The sequence below is a fragment of the Poecilia reticulata genome, linkage group LG23, assembly GCF_000633615.1.
Source record: "Poecilia reticulata strain Guanapo linkage group LG23, Guppy_female_1.0+MT, whole genome shotgun sequence".
NCBI lineage: Eukaryota > Metazoa > Chordata > Actinopteri > Cyprinodontiformes > Poeciliidae > Poecilia > Poecilia reticulata.
Genome location: NC_024353.1, coordinates 4,717,430 through 4,728,740, shown reverse-complemented (window position 1 = coordinate 4,728,740; position 11,311 = coordinate 4,717,430). Strand labels below are relative to the sequence as shown.

The 11,311-nt window shown below is 40.1% G+C and overlaps 1 protein-coding gene across 1 annotated transcript in view; it reads left to right on the top strand.

Moving 5' to 3' along the window:
• lrguk (leucine-rich repeats and guanylate kinase domain containing) overlaps window positions 1-10,658 on the top strand; it is a 17,592-nt gene extending 6,934 nt beyond the window's left edge. Inside the window, exons 9-20 of the mRNA XM_008400667.2 lie at window positions 2,973-3,059; window positions 3,148-3,254; window positions 3,624-3,743; window positions 4,105-4,201; window positions 5,721-5,834; window positions 5,968-6,169; window positions 6,562-6,756; window positions 7,485-7,606; window positions 7,746-7,840; window positions 8,204-8,263; window positions 9,756-9,865; window positions 10,134-10,658. Of these exons, the coding sequence (XP_008398889.1) occupies window positions 2,973-3,059; window positions 3,148-3,254; window positions 3,624-3,743; window positions 4,105-4,201; window positions 5,721-5,834; window positions 5,968-6,169; window positions 6,562-6,756; window positions 7,485-7,606; window positions 7,746-7,840; window positions 8,204-8,263; window positions 9,756-9,865; window positions 10,134-10,216 (1,392 nt within the window). The 3' untranslated portion in view covers window positions 10,217-10,658. The remainder of the gene's footprint in view (window positions 1-2,972; window positions 3,060-3,147; window positions 3,255-3,623; window positions 3,744-4,104; window positions 4,202-5,720; window positions 5,835-5,967; window positions 6,170-6,561; window positions 6,757-7,484; window positions 7,607-7,745; window positions 7,841-8,203; window positions 8,264-9,755; window positions 9,866-10,133) is intronic.
• The last annotated feature ends 653 nt before the right edge of the window (window positions 10,659-11,311 follow it).

Genomic DNA, 11,311 nt, shown 5'->3' with positions numbered 1-11,311 from the left:
ATCAGCTAAGCGACCCGATTCCCTAGAACCAGGATCAGCTTAGTGGCCCGATTCCCTAGAACCAGAATCAGCTAAGTGACCTGATTCTCTGGAATCAGTATCAGCTAAGTGACCCGATTCCCTAGAACCAGGATCAGCTTAGCGACCCGTTTCTCTGGAATCAGCATCAGCAAAGTGACCTGTTTCTCTGGAACCAGTTTCAGCAAGGTAGCCAGTTTTACCAGAACAACCCGAGGGATACCAGCATGGATTTAGTGCATCCATTCTGGTATCCAGTACCTCAGAGTACCTGTTYGGTACATGGTTCTGAAAACTGTACCTACCTTTTTGCAGACCTTTCCGAGAGCTGAATCTGGTCCCTGGATCTCCTGGTGCTCCTCAGACGGCTGTCGAGTCAATCTTTCCCTCAGCCCAACACTTTCAGACATTAAAGTCTTGTTTTGCTGTCTAAGGTWGTMAATTTCCTCACAGTCTCTGATAWACTGGCTYCGGATATCGCCCAACTCCTCTGAAAGACTCTGCAGGTCTTCGGATCGCCTTTGAGTGCACAGATATGCCCTTTTCAAATTCTTCCGAAGCCTCATGAGTCTGTTTTTCAGAGCCAGTCGAGCTTCTTCCAGGYAACGCACTTCAGCTCTCATGTCCTCATGTCTGAGCTGTGTTCTTTCCAGCTCTACACGAAAACACATGATTTGAGCTCTTAGTGCATCGTTCTCACTTGCTAACATGTCACAGTTAGCTCGTAAGACCGATTGCCTGGATCTCCTACCAGGTTTGGAGCACTCGATGGTCCGTCGGAGATCCTCCACCAACTGCCGGAGTTCGTTGTTTTCCATCTCCAATTCATMGGGGGTCGTGGGCTCAGAACTTCGGTCTGTCGACAGGCTAGACTGATCTTCATCCCTACATTGATAACAGCCACTGTATGCCATGTTTTAAATGAATTTGTGTTTATAAAAACAGAATAAAWCAGCAGGACTTCMAACTTTGTTCGCTTGTAGAACAAATGAGTTGCTCTGGAATTTTGGAATAAAGGGAGTGATGTCAGTGATGTCACAGACAATGAGTGACATCACTGTCAAGAGAATGAGTGACATCACTGGTTCAGGTCAAAGCYAGTAGAAGCCTGTTTTGTGTGGGTGTGTATCCTGTATTTGATGCATTGTGGGGACTATTTTTCTGGAACATATTACATTGTGGGACTCACTGCTCCCAAAGAAGAAACGCTGTTTTTGGGTTTGGGGTAAGGTTTAGGTCCAAGGTGTGAATTAAGTTTTGGTCAGAGTTAGGGTGAATGGAAGTCAATGGAAAGTCCCCGCAAAGATAGCGAGACAAAAGTGTGTGTATGTGTGTGTGTGTGTGTGTGTGTGCGTGTGCATGTTTGTGTAAGTGTGAGTGAATCCCTGCATTGAGCAGCCAGAAGTAGACTGTAAGGAAATCAATGTTCCTCTACCAGAGCTGTCTCCTCGACAGTAGAGGGACTGTCCTGTTTCCTGCACCCCAGAGGGAGTGGGTGTGTGCGTGGGCGTGTGTGTGTGTGGGCGCGTGTGTGTGTGTGTGGGTGTGTGTGTGTGGGCGCGTGTGTGTGTGTGTGGGTGTGTGTGTGTGTGTGTGGGTGTGTGTGTGTGGGCGCGTGTGTGTGTGTGTGGGTGTGTGTGTGTGTGTGTACTTTGGCTGCTTTCTCACTTTTAGTCCAGCAGTTGAACATTTTTAGTGGTGTGACGCACTAAAAAAATGGTCAGGTATGGGGAAAATAAAAAAATTGAAGGATTGATGTCTGCTGTGTCAATCATTTCCGTGATCATAGGTATATAACGGCAAGTAGTTTACTTTTGCAAACGATTGTGAAAGACAGGGTTGCTCTCGGGAGCTCACTGAAATCCAGAGTAGCACCGACATGATAAATCCGGCTAATCGTATCTTACACAAACCCCTTCACACCTAGGAACCTACCACTTAGTGACTGCAGTCATTAAGTGGTAGGTCATTAAGTGGAACCTGGTAGGTTCATTAAAAGTGGAACCTTCTTCTTTCTTGGCTATTAAATATCCCACCAGCATCAACTGTGACATTATAACAAGGTGGAAACAAATGGGAATGACAGCAACCCGGTCAGATGCTCAGGTCCATGATGCACAAAGGTTGCCACTTTATTCAATGTTACCRCAGACATCCAAACTCYATGATCTTAGCTCAAGACGTCATGACAGCAGCATGATTCACTCCATCACCAGATGCAATACAGGCGCCATGCAGAGCTATATAGCATTGTGCCAAGTGCTAACTAGCTTTGTCAAATAAAGCTAGTTAGCTTTAGTTAAAATGTCAAATAAAATGTGGACATTTTTTATACACATTTAAGTTACTTTTAAACAACACATTTATTGCACTCAATGGCTTCATCTTGTCTCCCAGTTGCAATTTGTTTGTTTGTGACTAAATAAAAAAAATTAGCGATTGAGCTCTAAGGTTTCAAACAAATGAGATATTTGAAAGGACTTGCTGTAATAAAAATAATATGGGCCATGTAAGCATGTTGTGAGATAGGAAAGAGACCAGAGCTTATTCAAGGTTTGTGGTTTGTTCATTGTTGTCATAGCCACACCATAGCAACTGCCTTGACAGTTAGTTATGGATACCTACCAAGATGGCTGTCAGATACAAAGTTCCCATAAGTGTGATTTGATAGAAGYTTTGCTTTTTTACTTGTTTGACCAAAGGTAGTCAACTTATCGTTTGTCAGTTTCTTTAATTAATTTCACATTGGCTGTTACACTCATGATTGCACTGAATGAACAAATCATTGTGTTTTCACATGTTTGACAAAGCTTGTGAAGCTATTGGGTGTATTTAAGTGTGCTGTACTGGGTTAAGAGTATGACCATAACGTTGCAGAAAAAAAAAGAAGTTTTTTATTCATTGAATCAGTTTGTTGGATCTTTTGTAATGTGCAAAGTATTTGTAATTATTAGAAGCACCATAACTACAGACTGACGGTCATCTTTCTCCACCGAAGCTTATCGGTGCTAGACAATAAGAAAGTCACCGTTGAAGAAAAGGTGAGAATCTACGTAATTAATGGTGCTTTTTATGTAAATTGTGTATCTAGGATATTTAATGTGTATGACTACAAACCCCAAATTCTAGGTGTCTTCAATCAACATGTTTGACCCTCCTATGGACATAGTAGGAGCAAAAGATCACATCACAAACATGGTTCTCCAGATGGCACAGCCGCAGGTTCTCTATCAAAGGTTTGAATGAGTATTTCAATTTTTTTTTTTTGTTAGATTTTGCCTGTTATTTCAACTGTTAATTTTATGTTTGCCAGATGAACTAGCTTCATGATTCAGTTTCTAAAAGTACAAATACGTTGCATAATTTGCTATTCCTTGCGCACCGTTTACCCCGAACATCTTGTCGTCACATCTAAAATAACTTGCACAGATGGTTTTCAGACACACAGCACCCATTTCTCTAGATGTCTCATCCACTTTTCTTGTGTCAGCATTTATGTTGTGGTATTTTACCTATGTTCCCTGGAAAGGGAAGCACGTGTTAAATTATGCATATAAGATGAAAGTAAATGAAGAAAGTGTGTGTTTTTGTCTGATTGCTTGCAGTACAATGCCCACTCCAAACACCCCGTACCCAATGCTGGTGCTGACGGGCCCTGAAGGCTGTAGGAAAGGAGACTTGGTTCGCAGACTGTGTCAGGAGTTCAGTGGACACTTTGGTGTTGGGTCAGTCTGACAGAGCTGTTAATAATATGTATATTCTTCTTGTCTATCGTGTCTGGCGTTGGGTCTTTTTAACCGAGACAACTAATTGTGTTGATCTGAAACTCAGCATGTGGCCCTTAATTAAAACTTGAGTTCTCAAAACAATAATCGGAAAACCTTATTCCAATGTAACTGGGAATGCATTTTAGCTTGTGGGTCGCAATATCCTTTTTCTAAAAGAATGTACTCATCTGGGTTTTCCTAGTCTGCTTTTAAAGCGTGTACGGAATCTGAAGCATAGATGGATTGTGTCTGAAATGTAAACATGACGGATGCATGTGAATTTACTTCAGGGTACTAACTAACTGTTCATATTTCACAGCATCTGTCACACTACGCGGCCGCCCTACACTGGAGAGAAGAACGGGGTTGATTATCATTTTGTCAGTGAAGAGGAGTTTCAGAACTTGGTTCTCATGGTGAGAATCCTGATTAAACCTTGTGCGTGCGAGGACTGAGGCTGACGTAGAGGACTATGGCAAATGATACAAGTTTTACGTGTGTGGGGTCGGTTGGACCACATTTCTACATAGGTTGTTGTTTTAGCAGTAGTTTACATTTGTAGTCTCACAAATAATTAGAATAAATGAATACTTTCCCAGATTTTGTCAAAATACACACCCAGGATTCTTGATAAATGATGTTTTAAGTGAGCTCGATTCTCACGTCTCCCTCAGCAAGTTTCACATTGATTTCACAGGCTGGTTTTAATGTGTTGTGGAGATAATTAGTTTTTCTGTGGTGAATTGATTTTTCTATTAACTTGGTGGCTCGTTTTCCATCAGTACCTTTTACCATAATTATATTTTTCTGAGATTTCATTTAATTTTATTTAATTCGGTGTTTAGGACGAGGTATCAAATCCAATTGAATTATTTGAGACAAGAGGTAACGGTGTGCTGACTGCTGCTCAGGATTTCCCATAACTTAGGGATATTCATAAGCATCCGAAGTCAGAATTTACGACTGGTGGAGGAAGCCAAATGTGTCCTTGGGTCCTGAACACATTTGTTTTCCATCTTCACTCTCTTGTCAAGTCAGCTGTTATGTAAGGTTGGTGGGAGATAATTTATAGAGGACTGTGTGTCTGTGATTTACACAGGAATGGCTTTGAAGCAGCTATTGATGCCTTTTGTCTTCTTCAGAACCAGATAACTTTACAATCTCTCCCTGCCCCCGTTTGATCCTTCCCGTGTTTTTAATCCTCCACTTTTCTGTTGCCAGCTTTTTGGTTCGGTGCCGCCCTGCATTTTTAAATTTCTCAGTCTTCAAGCTCTGCCTTTTAATCCCAAAGATGGGCTTTTCCACACACCGTCTTGAAACAATTCTTGGGTTTTGGAAGGACCGCAAACAAGATAAAATAAAGCCGATATAATCTGAAACTATATAGTTTTGACACAACAAACATGTGGACCAGGGTATTCTGATGAGATTAGTACTGAAGTTTCACTCACGTCCCCACATTGTGACACATGGTGGTGGTAATGTCATGGTGGAAGACTTTTTTTTTTTTTGTCATCTCTAATCACAGATTAGAGTTTAACCAGAAAGAGTACACATTTTTAAAAAAATGAAGTGTTCTAATTTTTTCACAACTGCATATCTTCTATTTTGACATTAAAGCCATTAAATCAATTGTGACATAGCCATATTCGGTTTACATTTCTGACTACTCAACCAAGCTGACAACTTATGGGTTTAACAATTTGCTAAATTGACCTGCATGCTCACAGTTGTTTGATGCATCAGGTTTACCTGCGAGACAAAACAAAGAGGATTTCAGCCTGACTACCAGGTCAAAAGTTAATTTCCCAGGTGGCCATATAGCTTCAGGTTGTTAAGCTTGACAGAACATGCTGGGAATGTGTGTGTTTGTGTTTGCCATTGCTTTCCATGTAAACTAAAGCTTTTTTTCTTCTTTATTTTTTTTAATGTAAGGGTAAATTTATCCTGACCATGCAGTACGGCAGCCATCTGTTTGGCCTCACCAGAGGTGCTATAGAGGAAGTAGCAAATCACGGAGTGGTTTGTTGTTTACATATGGAGCTGGAGGTACTTGTGTGAAAACTAATCATCTGGAAAAGATTTTGTTCTGTGTATTCTCGGACTGCCTTAAGAATAAAAGTGTAACACCAATAATAATTTGTCAAACAAATACAATTGTGCTTTTTTTTTTTTTTTGCAGGGTATTTTCAGTCTAAAAAAGAGCTGCTTTAAGCCTCGCTACATCCTGCTTAGACCCTCGGCTATAGAGAAGTTCATAATCTACATGAAAAACACTAACCGTTACACCAAGTCCCAGATTGATCTCGCGGTGCAGCGTGTGCCCCTTTATTCAAAAACCAACGAAGAACATCCAGGATTCTTCGACAACGTCATTCCAAGTGGTAAAATGCAAAGGGAAATGTATTTGTGCGGTGTTTGCTTTTTAAATTCCAAATAAGTACAATTAAACTTTTTATACATAACATCCTTTAAGTGCATTCTAAGCGTAATGGCAGGTGGAATAACTTGCTGCAGTAAAAATCCACATTTAGCTGCAGGATCACTGTGTTTATCTTGCCTCGATAGCACTCAGCCTGTTAGCTGTTTTCTTAATGAGATGAACAAATAGTGAGTGTAAGACATCCATCACTTTTACGCGGTGCTAGCGAGCCCCTCATTACACCAAGGTCAACATCTACATATCTTTGATTCATTGCTCTTTGATGTTGGACGCGCTTCGCTCTGTTCAGGACCCAACTTCCTCGTGTGTTTGTTTATGTCTGCGCTTATTTAGATAACTATGATGAAGCTTACCAGACCTTGCTGGAAATAGTGAAGGTCTACATGTACGTTGAGGAGCAGATGGAGGAGGCGCCGCAGGAGGAGGCGAAGGAAAAGGTGGAGGAGAAGGTGCGAGAGGAGGAGGAGAAACCCAACGAAGAGGAAGTGGAAGAAGAAAAGAGCATTGTATCCGACAGCAGTTTGAGAGGTGTTTCTCTTTTTAGTTTTCCAGGTTGTCAGTAGATTTATGCATCCTGTTTTGTGAAAGGATGCATGAGTATCAATTGTTAGGCTTTAAGTTACCAGATATTATGTTAGTCAATTGTACATTAAGGCCAACTATTCAGCTTTATATTGCATCCTTAAGTTTGTTCCCAAATGTTGCTATTTGCATAAAGGCAATAAATGCAAATGGCAGATCAGTGTATTTCTCTTGGTAGTTGGGTATTTTGGATAAATTTCTAAGCTAGACTTTCATAACATTTTTCAAATCCCATTCATAATTTACTTAAATTGAAAGTGAAGTGACGGCACCCTTCAACCTAATGCCATCAGAACAACTGTGGTTTCAACTCAGGATATCTAGGGTGGATTTTATTTGTTTGCAAACAATCACTTACTGTTAGCCGAACATTTCCACGCACTGAGAAAGACATTAGGTATTATTGGATAGTTGGCTTATCTTATCATGTTTAAAGCAAAGTGGAAACTGTTATGTTACCAGGTTCCCACGGAAACATATTCATGCACAGCAACTTGAATTAAAAAAAGCTGTCGCCAAACTCTTGCATTAAAAGTTAAAAATCCCATCTCTCCTCTTCATAAAGAAGCAAAAGTTTCAAGCACCTTAGACTATAGTTGCTATTTATGGTTGTTTTGTTGCTTAAGTACTAACAACAACAATGTGAATGCCACGCTCTCTGAATAATGTTTCAGACTTTGAGTCAGTCGAGGAACCAGCAACAGCACCTGTAGAATCGGATTCACTCCCTGGCTCCACCGTCGAAGCCAGCTCGGCAAAAGACCAGGCCGATTTCAGCTGTCAAAAAACATTGATTGTGAGTTTGTCTCTAAAAGCGCAGCATGGCAGCAAAGCCTTGCAAGTGGAATTAGAACATACGTCTGAAATCAGATGTATGAAGAAGTCATTTTTGGCTGGCTGCCGTCGAGGTGTTCCCGTTTCTTCTCTTTCTGCAGGAGCTCGCCTCCTTGAGGAAGCGAGAGGAGCTGGCGAGGGAAGCTATCTTTGGAAAGAAACCAGGGTTGCACAGCCACCTCTTCAAACAGCACACGTAAGTGGCAGCCACTCCACCTCACTCCAGGGCCTAATTTAAAGTAGGCATTCAATGTTGGGCCAATTTAGTGTAATCGCAACACTTGTCCTACAATAACTGCATTTTAATGGCTCAGTATGAGTTTGACATTGAGGGTGAAGTACCAGGTGTCTAAATTATTTAAGCCCAACTGTTTGTTAATGCGATGGGAGCTTTTTGCCGGTGTTCATTTTGGTAACCTGTCCATTAAAAAAAAAAAAAAAAAAGTCACCTGAGGTACTTGCAGTTCATCAGAGGAATATTTCGAAAAGTGCTAAGCGTGCTAGTTTGTCTGAAATATGTCGTTCTAAATTTTAATTAGCCTCGTTTTGCTTGTTTTAGCCAAAACGTGGCATCAGCGGAACGTGATCAAGATCCTGGTACCCATACTCGGATTAGGAGGTTAGTCAACACAAAACTGTAAAAAAAAAAAAAAAACTAAATTATGTTCATAAATAATTCCAGATTCTCTTATCCAAGCCAGTGGAGGAAAGTCATTAACCATAAACCAGTGTTGTCCCAACATTTTGTCGTGTCGGGGAAAATTGTTAGCAAAAGAGGATTTGTGTTGTACCTAACATTTCCAGTTGTACAAAGGTTTTAATCTGTCAAGAATAATTTTACACTAATTAAAAATAAAAAAAATTCCATATGGGCCGCACTTTATTAGGCACTGCTGGCTTAAGTCAACCAGAGTAAATCTCAGAGAAAAACAAATGGATTAATAGTTCAACACTGGAGACATCCTCTAAACTGTAAAACCAGTCCTGTTCATTTTACAGAGAGGTAATGTTTTCAGAGGAGACTTGTTGCTTCTCACCATGAAGCATTATTAGCATCCTTGAAGCGTTTTTTTTTTTTTGCCCCCCATTTTATAGATCTCGTTTTCTTCGTATGAGCCACGTGGGGACAAATGTCTTCACGTTTTCTCTACATGCTCAGTTGGACACTTTTACACACCAGCACACCCACTCATAAATTCAGATTTTATTGCTTCTGCAGGTCATGACATTCCTGTGTGCACACTTGCACTCAAGGTGGATTTCCTTTTTATAATATATAACTGTATGTTGTTACTTTAGAATGAAATATGAGATGCACAGGGACTTTTTCACGGTTTTTTTTTTTTGACTTTACAAACGCAAACTTCAATGTGTTTTATCCTTCCATACGATTTCTATCGCTGCTGATGCTTACAGGATTGTAGGCTGGTGCTTATACGAGTATAAGGCAGGATGCGTTCGGGTGCAGGTCGCTAGTTGGAAGGAGAATGTGGTACATGATTTTGAACGTTGCTTGCAACGTTGACTCTGCTAAAGGGGTGGCAGCATTTACGCTCCTCGGCTCTGGAACAGCCTGCGTGAAAGCTTGGAATGTGCAGAAGCCGCTGGTCATGTAAATGAGGACTGACATCATTACCGTTTTCTCCAGCTTATCCATAAAGGTCAAAAGACTGATTTATCGTGTCTGACATTTCTTCGCTTTTTAGTTTTCTTAAATTTGTCATTTTAATATTTTTAATCTGATTATGCATCATGTTTGAGGAAAACACTTTGAATTCATATGCAACACATATAAATTTGCCTTGTACATACACATAGATTGTGTTTTACACTACAGCGCTGTTTTCTTTAACCTTCTTCTCCTGGTAAACCACAGACAGACCTTCTTATGCACTTCTGTTAACAAAAGCTTTCTTTTTGCAACTCTTCCACAAAGGTCAGACTTATTGGAAACTAATAGTTACTTTTGTAATAGAGTTCTTCATCAGACCTGTGTGCCTCTATTCAGAGTTGATTCATAGTCTGTTTGTCTGGCCGGTCAGTTAGGTGGGCGGTCAAGTTTTTCACTTAATTTGACCTTTCACCTCTACTTCATCTTATTTTACATGCAGCTCAGAAGTGTCTCATGCCACCTCACCTCTCGATGTTGGCACGTCACTCGGTGGCCCTGTTGAACCTCTAGATGGAACCCTATTGGCACAGACGACAGAAATGCTCAAAGGTCAGTGTTCGTTTTAAGTTGGGACATTTGCATGTGTGTATGAAATTTTAAAAAAAAAATCCATAAAAAATTGGCTATGAGATGATATTGAGTATAATTCTAGTTTTTATGACAACACTGCCTACAGCCATAGGAGAACAACAGCAATGCTGCTTTCTCTACATGTAGCCAATGAAACAAATCAGATTTTTCCAGGCAGCAGTGCAAACATTTGACATTCCACATGCAGAAATTGAGCAATCTGCTGTTCCTGGCTCCAACTTTTCAGATTGCGATATGGGACCGCGTCCAGAGTCGGATGGACATAAGAACCGTGAAGTCACCAAGTCCACGTCATCCGACACACCTTGAATCTACCCATAACCACCCGTCAAAAAGAACGAAGGAGCAAATGTGGAGGGATGTTTTCATAGATTTAGTTGTTTTTCTTTTTTTTTTTTTTTTTTTTTTTTAACAAAGCAGAAAATATTTTGAAAGTTTCTATTTGAAAAATGAAAATGTTATTAGTTAACATTACTTTGGGATTTATTCTGTTCTGATTTTTTGTACTTTCCCGTGTGTGTTTTGTTTAGAAATTCATTATAAACAGATATGTCTGCGATTCGAGTGCAAGAGCAAGAAAATAGTACTATGATGCTACTCTTGTTGAGCTTTCACTGTCTGTCATTCTGGATTTTGAAATATTGATAAGCTTTTATAAATCTCAGAGTTAAGGTAGTTTTATGTTTAGTAGGAAATACAAACAAAACCGCTGCTTCTACTTACTAATAAAAGAGGCTTAAGACAGTTTAAATTGTGAACTTTGTGTTTTCTCTGAAAATATTAGTGACACTCTCTTTTAAACCAATAGCACAGAAGTGGCAATATTGCAATAAAGAATTAGTAATTTTTATGTGTTCTTACATTATTACGTTTTAACAAAGAGTTTAAAAAACAAAATAAACTAAATTGTCATTGGTTCCTCCTCAGGTTCGTCCCGCCTTAAACAGTTTTTAAACAAAAATACCACAGGAAAAAAATGTCTCTATTTTATTGTCAAGCGCACAGTGATTCAATACATCATGGATGTTTAATTTTAAAATGTTAAAACGATGCCTCCGGTGGCAAGAGTTACTGGAAGTTCACCTACATCTTAGGTTGGTCGAGAAACCAACCTAAGTTGTAGTTGCTCTAATGTCCCGATGCAGCAAATGCACACTGACTTGATTTAGCTGATGAGCTTCACCTGTGTGCGGCGCGAGCCGACGGAGAGAAATGAAAAGGGAAGATTCTGTTTGAACTACAAAATTATTACTGTAAGGAAAACGCACACCTTTAGTAAAAACTCAGCTGGAAGCCTTACACTGAGGTGGCGCAGAGGATGGAGTTGCGTGGACAACCGGATACGCTGCTACCAGGTGAGCTAGTCACACGGTTGTTTTTTCTTACTTGCTAAAAACCGTCCTC